Source organism: Rhinoraja longicauda, chromosome 4 (genome assembly GCF_053455715.1).
Source record: "Rhinoraja longicauda isolate Sanriku21f chromosome 4, sRhiLon1.1, whole genome shotgun sequence".
In the NCBI taxonomy this organism is placed as follows: Eukaryota; Metazoa; Chordata; class Chondrichthyes; order Rajiformes; family Arhynchobatidae; genus Rhinoraja; species Rhinoraja longicauda.
This window is the reverse complement of record NC_135956.1, coordinates 76,645,826-76,671,484: the sequence shown is the minus strand read 5'-3', so window position 1 is coordinate 76,671,484 and position 25,659 is coordinate 76,645,826. Positions and strand designations below refer to the sequence as shown.

Below are 25,659 nucleotides of genomic sequence, written 5' to 3'. Positions count from 1 at the left end.
ACAAGACAAGTTCATAAAGGAAAATAATTTTCATCATGTTATTCTTGATAATGAAGGATATTGCATTAAATGCCTCCATATTTCAATCAATTATGATTTTTTAGAAATCTTTCATTAGTGATGAAATAAAACGCAATGTTTTCCTAAAAGTCTTTTTAGTCATGTAAAAGTCATTGTTTATTTTTGATCCAAGCCAAAGAGGAAACCCATTACAACAATCATAAAGATACACTAAAATCCATTAGATTGTAAGCTCTCTAAAGCAAGAATCCTTCTATTTTGTTTAACAGGTATTCATGCATTTGAAACTGATGATTTGCCGAAGATAAAGGTGCAACAATCACTTGATTTCACAACAAATGTTTGATAAAAATACACTGAAAATATAATACTTTCAATGAAACATGCATGACATTCACAACATAACTTTATTTCTTGTCAGAATTATTTTAAATGATTTATTGCAAACAAGCTACAATAAGTAATGGTGCAAAGCAATATGCTATTATATTCCTTCTATAATTTCTCATTGCAATCCATTGTCCTTATAAAAATATAAAAATTGTGTTGTTTCACTTCAATGCACAGAGGTATTCAGGCCTTTCCCTTTGTGTTCTGCTGTGTAACGTGGTAAATCTGGAAGTCACTCTTTCAGGTCATAAACCTGGAAAAAACAGAAAGCACAGATTATTTGTACTGTACTAAGTATGTAATAATGTTGAACTGAAAGATGCATAGACCCAATCACAACTATACTAGCATTGCCTGACGATATCTAAAACTGACCTAGCTGGAGTGTCAAAGACAACACTTCATTTGCATGTTTGGGGATTTTTGTTTGTTTTGCTGAAAATTTCGGTCTCAGCCAAACAACAGAATTACTTATATCGATTTACAACTTTTAAAACCTAGAAAATGCATTGTAGCACAATATCCCAGCAGCATGGCACAGATAGTAAAGCGACTATCTCACAGCACCAGCGATCTATGTTCTCCTCGAAATCTAGTTCATCCTGAAACCTCATGAGTTTCCACCAGGTGCTCCTGTTTCATCACAACATACCCAAAACATGAAGGTTGGTAGGTTACTGCTATTTCTAAGTATACATAAGACTTACTTGTAATGTGTAAGTAAGTGGTCAAACGGTGGGGGGAGTGAGGGATATGTTGATGGGATTACAGGGGAAATTAATGTGGAATGGGCTTGGTTTGAGAGCCAGCAGAGACCCAATGGGCTTAATGACCTCTTATGTTATAATGTAAACATTGCCTTCCATGTCGATGCTGAACTTTTCCATAACACTTTAATAAAAATGGTGTCTGTTATTGCCGATTGTCCGCTATAACCAGGTAAGGTGAGCCTTTCTGCTTCCCTGCTGCCATCGTTCACATGAGATGCACACCTCTGCCTGATAACAATGAGAGTCCATGTGCCTTGACATACAGCCCAACAAACCACATTCCCCATAACTCATGGGTGAAGGGGATCATGTTCCCCTGCATACCTATCTGACACTGCTTTGTTCAGGTATTTCTGATTCACATCTTGATGCACAATTAGAACAAAAACAGATTGCTGGAAAAAAACTCAGCTGGTGAAGCAGCATCAGGGCAGGCAAAAGATAGATGTAGATGTTTCAGGTTGAGATATTGCATTGGGAAAGAGAGGAAAGGGGAAAATATTACCAGGGGGGCAGATGGAGAAGGAGTTGTGGATCAGAGGCTACTGGTTGATATGTTGACCCAGATGAGGGGATGGGGATGATGGGCCGATGGATTTGGGTCAGACAGGGGGAGGAGAGAGCGGATGGGAAAGGTGAACAAAGAGAGAAGAAAATTGGGTGGATTGTTCAGTGTGTGTGTGTGTGAGAGAGAAGAACATCAGTGGTGTGGGTTACCTGAAATTGGAAAATTCAATGTTCAGAATATTGGGGCACTGGCTACCCAAGCACTCTTTTGCATTTGGCCTCTCTGTGGCAGTGGAGAATGCCAAAGAAGACAGGTTAGTGGGGCAGTGAGAAGGAGAGTTCAAATTACTTGTAACCAGAAGCTGATGACTGGGACACAAACATAAGGATATACTTATAATTGGCTTCTTAATCTATAAAGTGCCCTTAAATGTACTGTCCTGACCATTTTCCTGGTGCGATCAATAAAAGTTATTCAATACATATATTTCCACTCCCTTATTAATAGATTCCCCCATCACAGTAGTCCTGTGGGATTGACGCATCACAGGAAAATAGGGACCGCAGTCATAACTAACAGTTACTTTCTTCAGAAACATGCACCTACCCGGTGTCAATTACTGAGGCATAAATGTTCCCATAACATTCATATCAAGGCTGTCTGCATTTGTATCCACATAAGCTGTAAGCTTCACATACGTTACATGTAACCATTTATAGTTTCCCTATGCTGGGAAGGCGATAGTCATGTTCTGTGGGCTTTGTTTATTGACTGCCCCTGGGAATTATGCCCTGAATGATGCCTCACATTTTACGCATCATTTCCATGCTGGCATGCTCATACTTATCAAATGTTTTCACCCGACTTCTCTCATTCATCAGTCCACCCACACAGCGATCCTGGAAGAATCAATTTATAAAGTTCTGGAATTTGCACCTCTTTGCCAGTGGCTTCAGTCTGACTGCGTATTTACCAGTTTTTCGGTCCATTTCCAGGTTATAATTGCATGACTTACTGATTTAATAGATGAAAATATCTATTTTGGTTTCCCTGTGTCCTCGTATGAGACCTTGTCTGTGCTTTGTGGTCCCTGTAAGCTCACCTTCGTCTCCAATGTCTCCAGATCCACCTCAAGCAACACATTGTGTTCCTTGTTTTGCTCATAACCATGGTATTATATTCCCTGTCCTTACCCAAGTCATCAATGATATCATTTACCCTTTGGAATATTCCTCCTCAGTCAATGTTCAGGACAAAGTGTTGAAACTGCTCATATCTCTTGAGCTCACTAACACTTTCACCATGCCCTTGTGTCTGTCTACCTTCATCTTGCACTACCTAGAGAATCATGTTTTCTATTAACTTCATATTAGATGTTGCCCTGCTATTTCCCAAAGCAGTGAAATTTCAAACTCAACACCAACATAGTATCAGTCAGCTCTTTATGTTTCTGTTTTCTAGAAATAGCACAGACAGAGCCCTCAACAGAATATTTTTATTGAAAAAAAGCAAATGTCAATTGACAGCAATGTCTGGGACACTGAATCAAAAATCATACCACATGGTAAACCCTGCGTTCAAAACCACACACATGTATATGCCACGATGAGTAACTGCTTTCATCTTTTTACTGAATTATATGACAGAATCATTATCCGAGATTTTATTGCTACACTTCCTTAATGGGTCAGAGTTCATACAGCAAGTAACGTCTGAAAACTGGGCAGCCATGTGGACCATTAAATGCAGCAGCATTCTCTTCTACCACAGTCTGTGTCCTTCCAAACCAGCACAAACCCCACTCTACCTTTGCCATCAAATCAGACAATATGACAAGCGTTAAAAAAACATTTGGGCGAAGAACCAGGTATAAAAATGAGCCACCTAAGTGAAGAAGGCACAACCAGAACTAAATGGATACCAATAACTGGTGGCATTACCCTATTTTTGGGCTGCAATTCTACCACTGCGCCATCATGCCACCCTGTCATTCGCCGTTGAAACTACATTAGTGCTACACTGGGCACAAACCCTTGCTTTGACCAATCTTACGGCGCTGTATGTAATTTTGCATTATTTTTAAAGTTTGGGTAGCTATATGAAAACAAAAATGGAAGACAAGCACTCAATACAAAAAATTCATACATATTAACTTAGTTTTCCACAATGATTGAATCTGTGCAAAACGGTATTCACCTTGAGCATTACATTTGAACAAAACACCCACTTCCTTTAAAACCCAACAGATGTGCACAGAATTTTTCAATCACCAATTAAGTTATGATCGCAAAACATAATTGCTTTCTAACAAGTGAATAGTGCACTAATTTCACTCACTTCCTGAGACAGAAATTGAATCACTGGAGCACAAATTGTATTCAGGTTTTCTGCTATTTCATTTATGACAAAGTGTCACTGTATTAAATGTAATTCTTTATAGTGGTACCTAGGAAAAATCTGTAGCTGCAAATTATGAGCTTCAGGTTATACAAGTTTGATTGTACATTGCATGCTTTTAATGGTTAATGTAACTGAATTGTGGAATAAAATTGATTGCTAAATTGGATCTGGATGTTACATACAGTATACTGTATATAATGTACACTAGCACATTCAAGTCTTAGAGCCCAGAAATAGGTTATTTGCCAATTATTTTTGTCCATCTACACTTGTTTGCATTAGATCCTTATCCTTCTCTGCCTTTCCTTTCCTATTCAAGTGCCTGTCTAAATAACTAAATTAAAAAATGAGCGATTGTCTCTGATTCCACCACCTCCTCCAACATCAGGGCGGCACAGTGGCGCAGCGATAGAGTTGCTGCCTTACAGCTCTTTGAGCGCCAGAGACGCGGGTTCGATCCCGACTATGGGTGCTGTCTGTACGTCGTTTGTACGTTCTCCCCGTGACCGCGTGGGTTTTCTCCGAGATTTTTGGTTTCCTCCCACACTCCAAAGACGTACAGGTTTGCAGGTTAATTGGCTTGGTATAAATGTAAATTGTCCCTAGTGCGTGTATAGTGTTAATGTGCGGGGATCACTGGTCGGTGTGGACTTGATGGGCCGAAGAGCCTTTTTCCAAGCTGTATCTCAACTAAAATCATATTCCAGACATCAACCAGTATGTGAAAACTTTCCCCTCAGATTTCCTTTAAAACTCCTTCTCAGCTTAAACATATTGTTTTAAGCCTTAAACCTTGCTCTTAAACCTCTTGTTTTTATACCTTTCCACAGGCAAAACAATTGAAACTATTTGCTCCATTTCCTACTTTTATAACTTTATATCCCTCTTTCAGGTCACCCCTCAACCTCAAGTCAAGTCAAGTCAAGTCAAATTTATTTGTCACATACACATACTCGATGTGCAGTGAAATGAAAGTGGCAATGCCTGCGGGTTGTGCACAAAAATAATTACAGTTACAGCATATAAATAAAGTTAATAAGTTACTAAACATAGCACAAAAAGTGTCGACAAAAATTTAGTCTCTGGGGTTATCAAAGTTGACAGTCCTGATGGCCTGTGGGAAGAAGCTCCGTCTCATCCCTCCTTCGCTCCATGTAAAACAAACCCAACTTATCCAATCTCTCCCCTTAACTAAACTCCTCCAATCCAGGCAACATCCTCGTGAATCTTCCCTGTACTCTCTCCAGTTCAACCACATCATTCACATAGTATGGTGACCAGAACTGTGCACAATAATCCAATTTCGTTCAAACTAGCATTTTGTAAAGTTGCAGCATAACTTCCCAACTTTTACACTGTCTGCCCATCCTTTGAATGCAAGCATGCCATATGCCTTCTCCACCCCCTATCTACCGAGCAGTGGGCCGCGATGCTCCCAGCGAGGAATGGGCCCGACTAACGTGCTGCGGAATAACAACCTTGTTCTCAACGTCAGTAAAACCAAGTTGACATCAGAAGAGGATCTACTAGCCCGTCTTCATTAGTGGCAGTGGTGGAGAGAGTAATAAACATCAAATTTCTGGGCATGTATATCTCTGAAGACCTGTCCTAGACCCAACACATCAATGCAATCATACAGAAAGCCCATCAAGACTGAGGAGATTTGGTATGTCAACGAATATATATATATATATATCTATACAGCCGGAAACAGGCCTTTTCGGCCCTCCAAGTCCGTGCCGCCCAGCGATCCCCGTACATTAACACTATCCTACACCCACTAGGGACAATTTTTACATTTACCCAGCCAATTAACCTACATACCTGTACGTCTTTGGAGTGTGGGAGGAAACCGAAGATCTCGGAGAAAACCCACGCAGGTCACGGGGAGAACGTACAAACTCCTTACAGTGCAGCACCCGTAGTCAGGATCGAACCTAATTCCAGCGCTGCATTCGCTGTAAAGCAGCAACTCTACCGCTGCGCTACCGTGTTCAAGAATACTCTCTTGAACTTCTATAGACGTGCAGTAGAGAGCATATTGACAGGTTGCACCATGGCCTGGTTCAGCAACTTGAAAGCCCAAGAACAAAGAAGACTGCAAAAAGTGGTGAACACTGCCCAGTCCATCACGGGTATTGACCTTCCCACCATCGAAGGTCAATTTACAGGAGTCACTGTCTCAAAAAGATAGCCAACATCATCAGAGAACCACACCACCCTGACCACACCACCATTTCACTCCTGCCACCAGAAATAAGTTATAGGAGCTTGAAAACTGTAATATACAGATTTAAGAACAGCTTCTTCCCAACAACCACCAGGCTATTAAATGCTACAACCTTCAAATAAGCTCCGAACTACATCGACTCCTCAAGGATGTCCAACATGGAACTTTCAGATACATTCTGAATCTATCCTCGTTAGTAATACAGTCAATTCACACAACATGGGTAGATTCAATGTAAAGATAGTGGAACAGTCACTTCTTCCAATAATGTCAAGAACAGATGTTTCTGTCAATTTTAGATCAATAAAGGTGCCGAAAGTAGATTCTTCCCACCTGTTATTGCACCAAATTTAGTACTTCTGGATGGGAGGGCACTAATATATGTATTTTCCAACACTGATTGACCTGGCTATAATCCTTTAAGGGTTTGTTGAAGACCTTGAAAAAGTTAAATATTTTTCTTCAGAGATGACACAGAGTAACGTCTGCTGACTCTTCCTAGCTCTTCCTCACAACTGCCTATTCACCATTTTAGTTACATTGGTCCTGTCAATGATATGTGATTAGATCTCACTATCTTGGCTCCACATTGATTGTTCCATAAGAGAGTCAACTGTAGTCTCCTAACAGAGTTAGCCCTTGGTACTACTTTCCTACAGTCTGTTCCACAAATTGAAATGGATCTAGTCCCATATCATGATTTCAAGCATCATTCCTGGCATCCGCCTACATCATGAGGTCATCAATCAGCCTTGTACATATTTACCAACTAAGATGCCATGAAACCATATTAATTTGTGTATTCCCCAAATAATAATCAGATATTATGAATCACTGTTGACAGTGGAGTGGGTGCCTCTCATCAAGCTGCATATTATGGAATCATTATTCATAATATTGCCTTTCTTATCTCACCTCATGTGAGAACAGGTGATATCTATGGCAGATTCCAAATTTTATCCCCTTCCTAGAAATTCCTTTGAAATGCTAATTATTCCAGATATTTCCTCTCTTAGAAACATTTTTGGAACAACAACAATGCACGTTGAACTAATTCCAGTATTGTGAGCTGAACCACACTTCCACAATCCTTATGAGATCATGCTACAGGTTTTCCTGACTTCCTCTTTACACCGTTGGGCAGGTGCAGTGTACATGCTGTGGCCGAGCTGTGGCTGATTACTGTGTCTAGAACGGTAATCGTGGCCTGTGGCACATCTGGCACAGCACTGTCCCGAACGAATGTACAGCTACAAAGCAGAACAAAGTGGAGCGCAGCTGCAACGTGGGCCGAGCTGTCAACCTCTGGGTTTTCTAATTATTTTTCAACAGGGAAAGATGCCCATGATGTTACTGCTTATGAGGTAAGCTCCCTTCTGTATCTCCCTTCTACAACTTGGATTGGGAAAGAAGTCACTGCCTCGCATAGGTGTGCTGCTAATTGGACATCCTTCTTTTCAGAGCAGGGTCCTTGAGATTGGAATCCAGACATTTCTCAGTCAAAACAAAAAAGCATTTCCAAAGTCTTGACTGGAAGCAAAAGAATACTCATCTGCTCTTTTCTCCGGTTGTTTGATGCTCCATAAGTTAGTTACTGCAAGTTTTAAACTTTCTCTGGATTCCTTGGGTGAAAGTCCCTGCAGTCACAAACTTCATTCAAAAACCTCACAACAGCCATAAATTCCAGCACCATTCGGCAAACCTTTTATTCACTTGTTACATAGAAGCTGCACTTTTGGCACGTTATTGAACGTGTTAATGAGCTGACTCTGGGAATAACAGCAGGGTGGATGGAACGATTTACAATCTCCAAAGTTCCTTCAGCGTAAATGGTTCTGCGGTGTGTTGCGGCTAACGTGGATCAAGGTGTCTCTCCCTCTGACTTCCTCCCACTGATTTGAGAAGCATTTTGGCTTCATTCAATGCCTCCCTCAAACAATCCAGTTGAATAAAGAAGCAGTGTACTTAATATTTTACTGCACAAGTACATAAATTTTAATGCCCAATATTGCTCTATTTGCCATGATAATTGGCTGTAATAAGTACCAGGCTTACACTGTAATAGTTCTACTATTTTTTCTTGTTTTTTGGTATAAATGCAGGGTTACATTTTTAAAATCTTGATGCAAGTCAGTTTAAATAGTTTGGCACTTCAGCAATCTTGTCAGAAGAGTATAAAAAGTTGTCCAATTGTACAATTAATTAACAGCAGGTGGGGAGCATATAATTGGAAGGTTTGGAATTATTTAAAATTCAATGGGCAAGTGATGGAGCAGCCAACAGCCGTCTTTAATTAGGTATTTTTATGCAGAATGGCAAGAGGTGCACTCGATTTGTAGTCTAATCACTCATATCCACTCTACACCTGGTCAACCGTGGAATGAAAATAAATGGGATCACTGGCTTATGCCCAATTTTCTCTGTGTTGGGAGGGTTCGGGTCTAACTGGTGGTCCTACGAGGATAGATTTCCAAAGAGAAGGAAGGAAAAATTAGGAAAGAAATCCCATCATACATAACACTGGGCAGAGTGCAATCTGCCCTCCCTGGAGTGAAAATGAGTCCATTCGAAGGTGAGGGACAAACTGTCATAGCTCACCTGGAGACTGTACTGCATCAGTCCCAGACGGAAAGAGCTGAAGTATGTAAAATGTTATCATTGCAAGACAACCAGAGAAGCTTTGGAACAAATGGGTCTGGAGGTGACAGGCATTTAACATGCTGGATGTGGTGAGATGCAACTGGAGTCACTAATTGCTATTCTGCAGACTGCAGCACGTGCACTCCTGCTCACTTTCAACACCATCGCTCAGCGGGTAAGATAGTCCTTGGGCAGCAGATGTGGATAAATTACAATGATATTAAATACATTATTGATTTGTTAATTTCCTTTTCCATAACACAAAAAGTATATGAGCCTCACCAAACCACAAGATTCTTTGCAAAATACACACGGGAAATGATAAAAGAATGAATATCTTAAGACAGGGATGAAAATGAATTGATTTTATGAGAACTTTTTACTGTAGACCAACTTGTATGGTAAATGCTCTGCAATCTGCGATGTCTCCCGATGGCCTGAAATATGCCCATTTACATTGTGAGGTAAACACATCAGCAACAATACGACATACAATGGAGGAAGCACAAAATAACTTTCATTTTCTATCCACTGATTCTCCCCATTGCGAAAGCAATTTAATGCAAACCATCAATCGGACTTGCCCTCTCGTGAGCCAGCAAGTGGAGGTGGGAATGAAGGACAGCATCCGCCCACTCACACAGCCTGTCCAAGTCACCCTGCAACCTCGTAGCATCTTCCTCACAGTTCACACTACCACCCAGCTTTGTATCATCTGCAAATTTGCTAATGGTACTTTTAATCCCTTCATCCAAGTCATTAATGTATATTGTAAATAGCTGCTTATTCACAAAATGCTGGAGTAACTCAGCAGGTCAGGCAGCATCTCAGGAGAGAAGGAATGGGTGACGTTTTGGGTCGAGACCCTTCTTCTTGTAAATAGCTGCGGTCCCAGCACCGAGCCCAGCGGTACCCCACTAGTCACTGCCTGCCATTCTGAAAGGGACCCATTTATCCCCACTCTTTGCTTTCTGTCTGCCAACCAATTTTCTATCCATGTCAATGCCCTACCCCCAATACCATGCGTTCTAATTTTGCCCACTAATCTCCTATGTGGGACCTTGTCGAAGGCTTTCTGAAAGTCGAGGTACACCACATCCACCGGCTCTCCCCTGTCAATTGTCCTAGTTAAATCCTCAAAAAATTCCAGAAGATTAGTCAAGCATGATTTCCTCTTCATAAATCCATGCTGACTCGGAACGATCCTGTTACTGCTATCCAAATGCTCTGCAATTTCGTCTTTTATAATTGACTCCAGCATCTTTCCCACCACTGATGTCAGACTAACTGGTCTATAATTTCCTGTTTTCTCTCTCCCTCCTTTCTTAAAAAGTGGGATAACATTAGCTACCCTCCAATCCACAGGAACTGATCCTGAATCTATAGAACATTGGAAAATGATTACCAATGCGTCCACAATTTCTAGAGCCACCTCCTTAAGTACCCTGGGATGCAGACCATCAGGCCCTGGGGAATTATCAGCCTTCAGTCCCATCAGTGTACCCAACACCATTTCCTGCCTAATGTGGATTTCCTTCAGTTCCTCCGTCACCCTAGGATCTCTGGCCACTAGAACATCTGGGAGATTGTTTGTATCTTCCTTAGTGAAGACAGATCCAAAGTACCGGTTTAACTCGTCTGCCATTTCCTTGTTCCCCATAATAAATTCCCCTGCTTCTGACTTCAAGGGATCCATATTTGCCTTGACTATTTTTTTCCTCTTCACATACCTAAAAAAGCTTTTACTATCCTCCTTTACATTATTGGCTAGCTTCCCCACGTACCTCATCATTTCTCCCCGTATTGCCTTTTTAGTTTTCTTCTGTTGCTCTTTAAAAGAGTCCCAATCCTCTGGCTTCCCACTCTTCTTTGCTATGTTATACTTCTTCTCTTTTATTTTTCTGCTGTCCTTGATTTCCCTTGTCAGCCACGGGTGCCTCTTACTCCCCTTAGAATCTTTCCTCCTCTTTGGGATAAATTAATCCTGCAACTTCTGCATTATTCCCAGGAATACCTGCCATTGCTGTTCCAACGTCTTCCCTGCTAGGGCCTCCTTCCAGTCAAATCTGGCCAGCTCCTGCCTCATGCCTCTGTAATCCCCTTTGCCAAACTGTAATACTGACACTTCCGATTTTCCCTTCTCCCTCTCAATTTGTAGAGTAAAACTTATCATATTGTGATCACTGCCTCCTAATGGCTCTTTTACCTCGAGTCCCCTTATCAGATCAGGTTCATTACACAACACTAAATCCAGAATTGCCTTCTCCCTGGTAGGCTCCAGTACAAGCTGTTCTAAGAATCCATCTCGGAGGCACTCCACAAACTCTCTTTCCTTGGGTCCTTTACCAACCTGATTTTCCCAGTCTACCTGCACGCTGAAATCTCCCATAACCACCATAGCATTACATTTGCGACATGCCAATTTTAGCTCTTGATTCAACTTGCACCCTATGTCGAGGCTACTGTTTGGGGGCCTGTAGATAACTTCCATTAGGGAATAAATGTTTAGAATGGCTAGATAAGCAGCCAAGCACATGGATGTTTTGCGCTAGGTGGTATCATGAGTGTAACTGAGCCAATACTCAGCCAAGCAATTGGAGATTATTCCATCATACTCCTCACCTGTGCCTTGATAGATGGTGCAAGGCTTTACGTAATCAGGAGATGACTTATCGGATGGAGACAGCATGTATGATGTCGCTACATTTCTGCTAATGAGAAATGATGTTGTTGCTGGGGATGTTAGTGATGGTGATAATGTTGATTATCAAGGTAAGATGTTCCCAAAACCTTCTTCTTGTCATAGAGTTATACAGCATGGAAAAAGGCCATTCAGCCAGGTTAGTCCATGCCAAACATGTTGCTTAACCACACTAGTCCCACTTGCCTGTGCCTGGCCCATTTCCCTCTGATATTTCCTATCCATGAACCTGTACAAATGTTTTTATTTTAAATATCATAACTGTACCTGCCTGTATCACTTCCACTTGCTGCTCATTCTGGTTCGCGAACTATCCTCTGTGTGAAAATTATGTCCCTCAGGTCCCTTTTACATCTTTCTCCTGTCACTTTAGATCTATGTCCTTTAGGTAGAGGCTTCCCAACTTTAGGTGGGTGGGGGGGGGGGGGAGAAACTGTGGCTGTTTACCTGATCTATACTCCCCATGATTTTATAAACCTCTATAAGTTCTTCGCTCAGCCTCATACATTTCTGGGATAAAAAGACCCAGCTTTTGCAGCCTCTCCTTATAACTCAAATCCTCTAGAACCAATAACACCATTGTAAATATTTTGCTCCTTCTCTAATGTAATGTCAATAGACAATAGACAATAGGTGCAGGAGTAGGCCATTCAGCCCTTCGAGCCAGCACCGCCATTCAATGTGATCATGGCTGATCATCCAAAATCAGTACCCCGTTCCTGCTTTCTCCCCATATCCCTTGATTCCGTTAGCCCTAAGAGCCATATCTAACTCGCTCTTGAAAACATCCACTCAATTGGCCTCCACTGCCTTCTGTGGCAGAAGGCAGTGGAGGCCAGTTCGTTGGATGCTTTCAAGAGAGAGCTGGATAGAGCTCTTAAGGATAGCGGAGTGAGGGGGTATGGGGAGAAGGCAGGAACGGGGTACTGATTGAGAGTGATCAGCCATGATCGCATTGAATGGCGGTGCTGGCTCGAAGGGCTGAATGGCCTACTCCTGCACCTATTGTCTATTGTCTATTGTCTATTGTCTATTGATCCCTCAGGCAAGCTAAACTAGCCCAGAACCATAACACCATTGAACACATGAACGAGAGCAACTCACTTTGTCCTTTGACCCCAGTCAATAGACAATAGACAATAGAAAATAGGTGCAGGAGAAGGCCATTCGGCCCTTCGAGCCAGCACCGCCATTCAATGTGATCATGGCTGATCATTCTCATTCAGTACCCCGTCCCTGCTTTCTCCCCATACCCCCTGACTCCGCTATCCTTAAGAGCTCTATCTATCTAGCATGTCATCTTTCTAAAATTATTGTACAAGTTACCATAAGAAATAATTAACCTGTATTTAGATAGTGCACTTGGGATGTTGCATTAAAAAAATGCCAGCAATGAATTGCTTTTAAGTGCAATCACCTACTATTTAAGAGAACGTAGCAGCAAAATTGAAAAATGCTTCATGAATACCAAATTAGACTGATCGCCAATTGATCTATCTGAGTGATGTTTGCTGAAGGGTCATGTTAACCAGCAAAACCAGTTAATCTTACGAAGAGTGTGGAAAGAGCTTTTATGATCACCTGTACACTGAGAATAGACCTTAATATAATGCTTCATTTGAAATATGTCCAGACAATTGTTGTTTGGGCACAGAGTGCTAACTACATTCAAATTTGCTGCATAATGCTTGTGAATTCTGCCACGCTGGTGCTGAAAGTGTACAGAGCAGCCATATTGTCAACCAATCCTCGTGAAATGCTGTAGGAAAGAAAACTGCAGATGCTGGTTTAAATCAAAGGTAGACACAAAATGCTGGAGTAACTCAGCGGGACAGGCAGCATCTCAGGAGAGAAGGAAGGGGTTACGGACATCCATTCCTTCTCTCCCGAGTTGCTGCCTGACCCGCTGAGTTACTCCAGCATTTTGTGTCTACCCTCGTGAAATGCTGATCAGATGCCAGCGATATCGAATTGGATGTCAGAAATGTAGCCAGCACCATATTGTCAACTTGAGTGCAGATGTGATCATTTAACGGCAGGAAGAATTAGCACCTGCCATCAATTACTCGCATGTTCGAAGTACTCATTGATTGTTGCAGGCCTTGTCCTAGTTTCTGAAGTCCACTGAATGATGTGGGAGAAGAGTGATTCCTGTTGAATATTGTATATTGCTGCCAAATCCTGCTTCTATGCACAGTGACCTTAGATTTAGCTTTTTTGGTTGTTTCATTAACTCATTGGGCCTGCTTGTAAAGTCCAAGATCACATACATGGACATTTTTCAACAACTTTGTTAAGTTGTTGAACCACTAGCATTTATCGCAATGTAAACAAGCATATATGTTAATATGTATTCCAGGCCATCAACCTCAATACATACGTTTGTCTTGATCTGGATCCACACCTTCATCATTTGCATTACTGGGTAGAGTCCATGGTTGGCGAGCAGTTAACAATTGTGAAAAAGATTCATCCTAAAAAAAGTTAAAATATACCTTAGAACTTATGTTCAAATTAAAAGTAAATTCCAGTAACACCAAAACATTGGCTTTTCATCTTAATTGAATAACTCTAGCTCTTGAAAATTTACTTGACCAATTCAAAACTAAAGAAAATGCAGGAGAATCATCCATATCATCTATGTCACCAATATTCAGTTCACCTTTATTCAATAGATTGCAATGATACTGTTAAAAAATGCTGAGAGGAAGAACATTCATTTGTGAAATACCTATCAAATTTTCAGGATATTGAAAATGTCACAATTAGTTACTAAGATTCCACAATAGCAATGAAATGAATATTAGTTAATATTTTATAAGTTTTATAGTTTGAGGTTGCTGAAAATAATCCTCTCCTCTTTAAGTTGTATCATGTAACCATTCTCATCTGTTTCATAAGCAATGTTAGTTTAACATCTGAAAGACTGCACCTCTGACAATGCAGTACTTCAGCACCGCAACTACTTAACAATCCAGATTGTGTGGTCAAGCTTCGAAATAAAGCTCGAAACTTACCTTGTTGTAAGAGCAAAATATAGTGCTAACAAGCGGTCCCATTAATGCTCCAAGCAACTGATAGTACTACATTTATAAATCGTAGAAGGAACACAGCCATCCCTCTCTATATGATCAATAAATATATATATTTTTAAAGCTGTTTTACAATTTTAAGAACTTTATATCTTATGAATTTTGCCTTTCATTTTCTTGTACATTATTTTTTTACTTAACTAGTTATCTGCCTCAGTAAATTTGAATAGATTATGAAATGACTGTGATAAAAAAAGTAATAAACTCAAAGTCGGAGACATTGAAATGAAAGCACAGATGGTTTGAATCCTGAATAAAAGGATGAATTCTGTTAATGGCAACATTTTAAAACATCCATAAACAGGTCAATCTGTATTTAATGGAGATTTAATGGCACTGTGGATTGATATCTGGACAGTCAATTTTGATACTGGGCTTTAAACCAAACAAGTCAGTTGGGTAAAGGTCTTCTGCTTTGCTGCTGAACGTAAAAGTCCTGTACAACAAAACATTTACCCATCTAACTACCCCCCCACACTTCCCCAACTGACAGTTCCAAAAATACACAAATCTTACAGTCAGTAATAATTCCACAGTCAGTGATACAAATTGCTAACATTGCTTGCATTAGCTAAAATGGGGACCTAATGTGGAATGCTGACAACATTGAAACAGAATTTCTAATTCTTTGCAAGCCAAGGTTAAAGTTGAACTGAAAAAGTGAGAGCTTTGTTCCAAAGCAGGATGACCGGAGACTCATTTTTTATTTATTTATGCTAAGAGAGGAAAACGAGCAATATTTCACTACCGAGCATTTCATTCTGTCAGCTTAGTAAGTAATTCAATTTACCAATATTTAAAATAGATATTCCAATGAATAAATAGCAGCGAGTCCGTGATATAATAAATACTATTTTGGAATTCACATCACAGCAGGGGGAGGCATTCAAATGCACAATACACTGATACGCATATATCTACTGAACTATCTTGCTTTTGCAACATAAAAATCACATTGCTCTCAAGCTTAATCAGCTGCGGCCAGCACAATGTCTTATTAATGTTGGTTGCAACAGCTAAACAAGAGGAAACCCTTGGGCAGGCAGGGGGAGGGAGGCCAGTGAAATTGATCTTTGCCAGTTGCACAAAACAGCCTCAGAGTCATTTGGCAGACCATTTTACACAGCACCCAATTTTCTTTTCAATTCAAGCCACAGACAATGAGCTCTCTGTCACACTGTGCTGTGACTAAGTGCTTAAGTAGATTATCATCAACACCAGAATGTTGCAGAGTGCTCTCTGCACTTGAAAATGTTCCCTCCACAAAAAAAACCTCCCATGGTGTGAAATTGTTACCTGATTCTACTGCAGAAAGTTCAAGGTAGATAGGATCTTTAATGACACTCCAGCCATGGCAGGCTTTAGATATGGTTATTGCATTAGTACGTGAAAGATTCCTTTGTAAAGCAATGACTATCATTTGGGCTTGGAGTGTACTTTTCCAGGTCAGTTTGTTCAGTACACCCCTAGGATTCTCACATCTCCCTGTCTTCACCCATTTAATCATTAAAAACAATATGACATTTATAAAAATGAATCACATATTTACATATTATTCAGATAGTTCAATGGAAGATAGACACGAAAAGCTGGAGTAACTCAACAGGGCAGGCAGCACCTTTGGAGAGAAGGACCCTTCTTCAGATCTCGGCCCGAAACATCACCCATTCCTTCTCTCCAGAGATGCTGCCTGTCCCACTGAGTTACTCCAGCTTTTTGTGTCTATCTTCGGTTTAAACCAGCATCTGCGGTTCCTTCCTACACGAGATAGTTCAATGGTTGAGGTCTATAACAATCGCCTCCCCGCCCAGCCCTACTGTCCAGGCCGTCGTCGCGGCCCCTGACTCGTATGCTGAGATCCTGGCGGAGTTTCCAGAGCTGCTCATCCAACGTTTTGACACTCCTTCGGCCAAGCATGGCGTGGTCCATCACATCCGCACCGAGGGCCCTCCCATTTTCGCTCGGGCCAGGAGACTACCGCCAGACAAACTGGTGGTGGCACGGGCGGAATTTAGGAAGATGGAGGAAATGGGCATTGTCCGTCAGTCCGACAGCCCATGGGCCTCGCCGTTGCATATGGTCTCCAAGGCATCTGGGGGGTGGAGACCATGTGGCGATTATCGGCGTCTCAATGCTGTCACCACGGCTGATCGCTACCCCATACCGCACCTGCAGGACTTTTCGTCTGGGCTGGAAAGGGCGGTGGTGTTCTCCAAAATCGATTTGGTGCGAGGATACCACCAGATTCCAGTGCGGCCGGAGGACATACAGAAAACTGCCACGATTACTCCGTTCGGGTTGTTCGAATGATTGCGTATGCCTTTCGGTTTAAAGAACGCGGCACAGGCTTTCCAACGACTGATGGACCGTGTGGGTCGGGGTTTACCCTTTTTGTTTATTTATTTAGACGACATCCTGGTCGCCAGCCCCTCAGTGCAGGAACACCAGGTCCACTTGCGGACTGTGTTCCAGCGGCTCCAAGACCACGGGCTCATTATCCAACCCTCCAAGTGCCAATTCGGCCTCCCTTCTCTTGATTTTCTAGGGCACAGAATCACCCCTGCCGGCGCCACCCCTTTGCACGAGAAGGTGGAGGCTATCCGGGCATTTCCCAGGCCCACCACAGTAAAAGGGCTGCAGGTTCGTTCCGGCAGCTGCGCGGGTCATGCGCCAGCTCTTCCAGTGCCTTGCGGGAAAACCGGTTGAGTTGATATGGTCCCCGGCCGCAGAGTCGGCTTTTACAGCAGCTAAGGCAGCCTTGGCAGACGCCACCATGTTGGTCCATCCGAGCCCCTCCGCCCCCACGGCCCTGACGGTTGACGCCTCTGACGTGGCGGTGGGTGGGGTCTTGGAGCAGCAGGTCGGTGGCCGTTGGCAGCCCTTGGCGTTTTTCAGCCGGCAACTAAATTCGGCTGAGCTGAAGTATAGCGCATTTGACCGAGAGCTTCTGGCCCTCTATTTAGCTGTTCGTCATTTCAGGTATTTCCTTGAGGGCCGCCCATTTGTGGCCTTTACGGACCACAAACCATTAACATTTGCATTTTTCAAATTGTCTGACGCCCTGTCTAGACCTGCTTGTTCCCCTATTTCGGCGGTGGACTGCGAGGTGGATCCCCAGGAGCTTGCGGAGGCACAGCTTCTAGCGGATACCGCCTCGGCATACCAGTCCACCACTTCGGGATTGAAGTTGGCTCAGGTAGCCTGCGGGTCGGAAGGCACAAAAGTCTGGTGTGATGTTTCCCTTCCCCGTCCCAGGCCGGTAGTACCGCCCTCCCTTCAGCGCCGGGTTTTCGATGCCATTCACGGGCTGGCGCACCCGTCCATCCGCTCCACCTCTGCTTTAGTAGCAGCTCGGTTTGTCTGGCATGGCCTGCGTAAACAGGTAGCTGGTTGGGCCCGTTCCTGCGTTCCCTGCCAGACCGCTAAAGTCCAGCGCCATGTCCAGCCCCCCGTACAGGAGTTCGAGGTCCCAGCAGTTCGTTTTTTCCACATCCACGTGGATTTAGTCGGGCCCTTGCCTTCCTCCCGGGGCTACACCCATCTCCTCACAGTGGTGGATCGGTTCACCCGGTGGCCAGAGGCTTTCCCATTGTCTGATATCTCGGCAGCCTCTTGTGCCAGGACTTTGGCCCTCCATTGGGTAGCACGTTTCGGGGTCCCGGCAGTTATTACCACTGACAGGGGGCCGCAGTTTACTTCGTCCCTCTGGGCCGCGCTCGCAGAGCTGTACGGTTCCAAGTTACAACCCACTACTGCATACCACCCCCAGGCAAATGGACTGGTAGAGAGGTTCCACCGTCAACTCAAGGCGTCCCTCAGTGCAAGGCTTGAAGGCCCGGACTGGGTAGACCAACTCCCCTGGGTCCTTCTGGGCATCCGGACTGCTCCTAAGCAAGATCTCGGTGCTTCGTCCGCGGAGCTAGTATATGGCTCGCCACTTCGTGTACCCGGGGATTTGTTTCCGGACCCCTCCGACCAGCTGCCTCCAGTCCCATCAGTCTTAGCATCGCTCCGGGCACGGGTGGGTTCCCTGGCCCCAGTTCCGACTTCACGTCATGGGTGTCCCATGGTACATGAACCGCCTTCCCTGAAGGACTGTGAGTTTGTGTTTTTGCGAAAAGATTCCCATCGTGCCCCGTTGCAGAGGGTCTATCAAGGGCCGTTCCGGGTTTTGCGTAAGGGGACGGCTACCTTCACCTTAGACGTGGGCGGCAGGAGTGAGCTCGTCTCGGTGTCCCGGCTTAAACCTGCACACTTGGATCCGGAGCAACCAGTCCTGGTCGGCCAAACCCCTAGGAGAGACCGGCCTCCGTCAGTTCCGCTCAGTCCAAGTCCGGAATCTCCGGCTGTTCCTCCAAGTCCGGAATCTCCGGCTCCTGTGATTCAGGCGGCCCCTCTCCTTACTCGTTATGGTCGCGAAATCCGGCTCCCTGTTAGGTTCCGTACCTCGGGTTCTGGGGGGGGTCATGTAGCGACCATAGAGAATGGCCCTGGTCGTCGAACCCTCAGATTGGCTAGCAAGGTCACGTGTGAGCGCGACCGTAGGGATTGGTCCAGAGAGCGACATCGCTGATTGGACAGCGTTGTCATGTGCGCTTTTGGCGCCCGAAAAGGTTCAGTTCAGAGAAGTCTTCGAAGAAGACAGTGAGTTTTTGATGGTTGTCCTTTACCTTGTTGTTTAACCTTTGTATTCGAATATTGCTGTCGCAATAAACTTCTTCTACAACCAACAAGTTTCGGACTCGCCATAATATCATATATATACAGCCGGAAACAGGCCTTTTCGGCCCTCCAAGTCCGTGCCGCCCAGTGATCCCCGTACATTAACACTATCCTACACCCACTAGGGACAATTTTTACATTTACCCAGCCAAATAACCTACATACTGCTGGGGTTTCTACCTCAGCTAATCCAATATAGGCTCAAAATACTGGAGTAACTCAGGCAGCATCTCTGGAGAGAAGGAATGGGTGACGTTTTGGGTCGAGACCGTATGCAGCTAATTCAATGTTTGAACAACTGACTAATATTTAGAAACAAGGAACTGCAGATGCTCATTACAAAAAATGACACAAAGAGCTGGAGTAACTCAGCAGGTCAGACTGCATCCCTGGAAAACATGGATAGGAGACATTTCGGATCAGGACCCTTCTTCAGGCTAATTGTAGATTGGGGGGAAGAATGATAGAAGAGAGGAGGTGCAGGGCAAAGTATACCAAGTAATAGATGAACACAGGCAGGGGGAAGGTTTGATAGGCAGATGGTTGGACAATGTCCAGAGACAAAATGTATTTAGAGTTGCGAATTATGAAGCCAGAAGAAAGAATGTAGGTGGTGGAGGAGGGATAGAGGAAAAGTGGATGTGAGTCCATTGGGGCACATGGAGGGCAGAGGAAGGTGGAGGGGATGGGGGATTCATACCACTGGGCTGTAAGCTCCCCGAGCAAAATATGAGATGCTGTTCCTCCAATTTGTGTTTGGCCTCACTCTGACAATGGAGGAGGCCTAGGATAGAAAGGTCAGTGTGGGAATGGGAAGGAGAATTAACGTTTTTAGCAACCAGGAGATCAGGTAGGTCCAGGCAGACTGAGCAAAGGTGTTTAGCTAAACGATCGCCCAGTCTACGTTTGGTTTCGCCGATGTATAGGAGTCCACACTTTGAACAACGGATATAGTAGATGAGGTTGGAGGAGGTGCATGTGAACCTTTGACTAACCTGAAAGGATTGTAGGGGTCTCTGGACAGAGTCGAGGGAGGAGGTCCCTGGAAGGAGGCCAGGGAGGAGATATATAAGTGGGAATCAGAGAATCTTACAGGGAATCTCTCTTTAATGAGATATTAATGCGGAAATTACACCAGATTCACTGAGTAATACGTATCACTATCTCAGATAATGGGGCTTCTTTATATAAGAAATAATAGATTTATGAGAACAGCACAAAATGTTTGAAAAATAACTGTATGAAAGCTTCAGTATGTACTTGCTGAAGTCTTTAAAATCAGATTCATGTTTTTAAATTCAAATTAAGATCTCTGAATCCATTCATTATTTGGGTGATGTTGAGGTGGAAGGTGTCAAAGACAATGGCCTTATATGTCATTACCACCTTTTATGGGGAATTACCCTAAAGTCTAAAGGCCCTGTCCCAGTTAGGTGTTTTTTAAGGCGACTGCCGGCAACTGTCATAGTCGTAGCAGGTCACCGAAAAACATGTGACTGGACCCCCCCTACGACAATGTCTACGACAAGCTACAACAACCTACCACCGAGTCGACGTCAAGCTACGGCAAGCTACCGAAAGCCGGCGACCCAATCGTCGCAAGTAGAACGTCCACCTACGACCGCACCTACGACAACCTACCATCACAGAGGCAACAACCTCCGACAACCAAAGTCAACCTATGTCCACCCGCGACAAGCTACGACAAGCTATGTCCACCCGCGACAAGCTACGACAAGCTATGACCCTGAAGACTGAAGACAACCGAAGACAATTCACGTTTCACCCACTTTCCCTATAAAAGGGTGTGTACGATAGGGTTTCCAATCATTCTGCATCATGACTATTTGAATGTGATGCCATGAGAAACTACTCTGAAATACATTAAATTCATACATCAATTTTCCGTCAAAATGTCAAGAATTTCCTTTATTGATTTACAAACAAAATTTTCAAAAAGGTTGATAAGAACATACAACATTGCATACAAAAATATTGTAATAAACTTCAATAAATTTCAATAAACTTCAAACTTCAAAAATTCAGACTTTAAACCTTTTCTCCACCTCCTCCAAAGCCTTCATATCTTTCCTGCAATGTGGCAACCAGAATTGCTCACAATTCTTCCCAGTACATTGGCCAATGCATTCAACACCAGCATGCACGTTGAATGGCTTAATGGAAAAAAAGAGGCATCTTTAATGCTCAACGGATAGGCACCTAATCTTTTTTCAATATAAATTCCCATTTCAGTTCTCTGGTGTCAGCATTAAGTAGTTATATAGTATATATATATATATATATGAGTCTGACATTTGGCTACATTCACATTATTGCAATGTGCCCTACACACCGCTTCACTAAACAAAACACATCCAACTGCATCAATATGATATTCCCTTTTTCTTCACATCCTTCTTTGAGAAAGGATATAGTGTAGTGAGTCCAAAACGAACGTTATTGTTCAAAGGTCTTTATTTGTAGGTAACCGTAACAAACTGCAACTGCTTACTTTGGACACACACTACTTAACTAGCCAATACAATCTAATCTCATCTCTCCAGCTGGGCGCCAGACACAACTATACCTCGCGCTCCCGCATCTCGTGACTCATTAGCCCAACCGAGGGTTCGAGACCCCCCCGCTAATCCGTATGTCCCTACAATAGCCCTAAATCAAGAATGCCCATGATCCTGGAATGTCTGATATTTCCATATATCCAAATGGGATAAAATGAGGGGGGCTATTGATTCTATTATCACAGCTTTTTGCTTCTTTACATTTCAATTAGAACCTCCTCATCTCTTAACTCACTTCTGTTGCAAATATCATCATCTTATCACTCCTTCCAAAAAAAAGACCAATGCCATCAAATGTTTGTTTCAGCAATTCCCTTGCTGCCTATTCAAAGCATTTATTCCATTATATTGTGAAGCCTTAATGAGCCCCACAGCATCCTCTACCCAACCATCCAAAGCAGTTATTTATTAGGGAGCACAGTGGTGCAACGATAGAATAGCTGGTTTACTGGGTCAGAGACGCAGGTTCAATACTGAGTATGGGTGCTGTCTGTACGGAGTTTGTGGTTAATCTGATATATATATATCGATATATATATATATGTATTACTATTACCTGCCAAATCCACTTCAGACACTTCATATATTTCTCCTATCTAAGGTCAAATCCCATCATTATTCCTACATCAGTCTAAACGGCAAAAATAAATCCATGTTATTTTTACCTTTCAAAAAAATTCCTTATCCCTCCTAACAATTTTATTCCGATACATTGTTTTTGGTTTTCTATCCCATGGACTTACATTCCTATTTCTTTATAATATTCAAAACAGCTATCAAGTTCCCTTCAATTTTCTCAATTCAAGATTAAACAATCTAGGGCTCAGGCTCTTTCTGATAATATTGTGGGACGTTATTCTTTCTTCAAGAGTATTATTCCTCTTTGACTATAATAAGCCTAGACTGTTATGGTATTCGAAATGCGAGTCAACTATTATTTTATAATGTCTCACTTAAACATTTGCACTTCCAAATATTCCAAATATATATAAATGACAAAATTCAATTTGCTTTCTTAATGGTTGTGCATCCATTTGTGCATTAAATTCCAACTACAGCATCTTGAATTTACATTTTTCCCTTATCATAATCAGAAATCCAATGGTACTTCACAGGAATGTACTCAAGCAGAAGTTGATACTGAATCAGAGATTAGTGCAGAAAATCAGAAAATTCATAAAATTGGTTATTTTTTTAAAGGAATGTTTTATTCAAAAACTCAAGCCCATCAACTGAAGGCCTGTTGTGGAGCAATTTAAAATTGTGGATGCATGAAAGACACCATTAGATGGAACACTCATTGTGTGAGTTGTGGAGCTGAAAGAGCTAAGAAGGAGAGGCAATGCATCCAGATTGGAAAGGAATTTTAAAATGAAGATTCGGTTAAACTGGGAGTCCATGCAGGTCAGCAATGGTGAATGAGAAATTGAATTTTGGATCAATCTAAGTTTATGGGGGGCACCAAAGCAAAGAGAATGGATAAGGGCTTTGGTGGCTGATGGGCTGAGGCAAGGATCAAGATTAGTGACCAAAAAGCAAAAAACTGCAGGTACTGAAATCTGAAGTTAAAAACAGAAAGTGCTGCATCAGGCAAGGTAATTTAGAGAAATGAAAAAGTTAGAAAACAAGCATGCTTTAAGTTGTAGAGAAGGGAGAGAGAGAAAAACAAAATGGATATCAGTAATAACCAGTCTTCCCAATTTGTGTCAGAAATCTTTATTCCCAATGAAAGTTCATCAACGTGTAACATTAACTCAATCTTTGTCTCTTTGCAAATGGTGTCTAACCTGTTGGATATTTCCAATATTTTCTGATTTTGTTTTGGAGGCCTTATTAGGCGGGCAGTGAATTCCCTTGAATATTTTTTTGCTCACACATCTCATTACTTATTACGCTGTCTATCTGAGATAAAGGATTCATATTGCATTGTTTATTCAAACTGACCAGGCAAATTGCGATGTGGTCAAAGTGCAAAAGTTTCAGTGCTGCTTTTACAGGGTTAAAGTGCCAAGAAGTCTACATATGTAATTAGAAACAGGCACTTATGTGGCTCAAACCTCTCAGAGAATATCACATCTGAATGCTTTTCTCCATACAAATCAACACATACGTTTCTGCTTTAGACAAATTCACTACGTTCTGCCCACATCAAATATTGTGTGATAAGGTCACTTGCGAATGTAAGCCCTGCTGGAAGCAATAACATGAATAGAGGACCGAGTTGGCTCTGATCTCTTAAAAATTTAAGAAATAAAAGAACAGCCCACTGCTTAAATAGAAATCAAGTAATCAACCTACATAATGCATGAATTGAAACAAGATCAGCAATTGCAATCTTACCTGAAGAGGAAGGAATTATACTTCTTCCATATACTACACAAGGAACAGAAGGTTCTGATTGCAATGGAACTTTCTTTTGAGAAGTTCTACATAATAAATTATTACATTGTGGGGAATATATTCAAACATGTAAATGATCCTTACTGCATTTATTTCCACAAATATTTATTGGTTTGATTTAAGATAATTGTACGTTCTTGGAGGCTTGAAGTTGCATGCCTGTTTCTTATTAAAGCAATTTGTGCCAAAATGCTGACTGGGAATAATTATTGATTATCTGACAAGCATACTTGAAGGGCTATGCACATCTGTATTCTTTCTGAAAGTGAAACACAATAGCAGATTTATTTTCAATGCATTCCTCCTGAAGAAAAAGCATTGATTCACGGGAACTATTGAGGTGCTTATGTTTCATACACACAATTCCTGACAAGCGCCAAACCTGATTCACTCAACTAAAAGAATTGAGGATTTTAGTAAAACCATCAAAAAGTTTTGTTTGAAACAAATGAAGGTTCATTTGCTAATGAGGCCAAAATTCATAGGGGCTTAATCTAGACACATAAAGCAGGTGTAGTTATTGTCGACCTCTGGAATTGGCCTTGCAACGTCTGAGGCCAAAGGAGCCATCCTTCATTTCAAGAGCCCAGCAAACACGGTAGCGCAGCGGTAGAGTTGCTGCTTTACAGCGAATGCAGCGCCGGAGACTCAGGTTCGATCCTGACTACGGGTGCTGCACTGTAAGGAGTTTGTACGTTCTCCCCGTGACCTGCGTGGGTTTTCTCCGAGATCTTCGGTTTCCTCCCACACTCCAAAGACGTACAGGTATGTAGGTTAATTGGCTGGGTAAATGTAAAAATTGTCCCTAGTGGGTGTAGGATAGTGTTAATGTACGAGGATCGCTGGGCGGCACGGACTTGGTGGGCCGAAAAGGCCTGTTTCCGGCTGTATATATATGATATGATATATGATATGATAACACCTAGACTACTCAGAGCACATCTGGAGCAGATGTCTGTCCACACACTGTGGCAGGCGTACACCAGCCAAGTAGACGTTGGAGACCCCCCTGAAACCCTTGATCCACTATGGAGAGGGACGATGAAACTTTGTTTTATGTTTGCATTGACCCAGGCATGGACTCTACAAAGACTAGCAGCACTGATGTGGCAACAATGCAGTGTACCAGCTGACAGCATTCCACCTAACAGGTCATGCAGCATATTGACTCACATTAATAAAGTGCCTTTCATGTCGAGAAGAACT

At 42.5% G+C, this 25,659-nt stretch overlaps 1 protein-coding gene across 7 annotated transcripts in view; it reads right to left on the bottom strand.

Annotated features, from left to right (window-relative positions):
• Positions 1-211: 211 nt before the first annotated feature.
• Positions 212-25,659, bottom strand: part of c4h8orf34 (chromosome 4 C8orf34 homolog) — a 218,012-nt gene continuing 192,564 nt past the window's right edge. For 4 of the 7 annotated variants that reach the window (XM_078398121.1, XM_078398120.1, XM_078398125.1 and 1 more), the window contains 2 exons: positions 14,041-14,134; positions 212-664 (listed from right to left, as the gene is read on the bottom strand). In XM_078398121.1, the coding sequence (XP_078254247.1) occupies positions 657-664; positions 14,041-14,134 (102 nt within the window). In that variant the 3' untranslated portion in view covers positions 212-656. The remainder of the gene's footprint in view (positions 665-14,040; positions 14,135-25,659) is intronic. The other 3 variants (XR_013547187.1, XM_078398123.1, XM_078398124.1) reach the window with 3 other exon arrangements.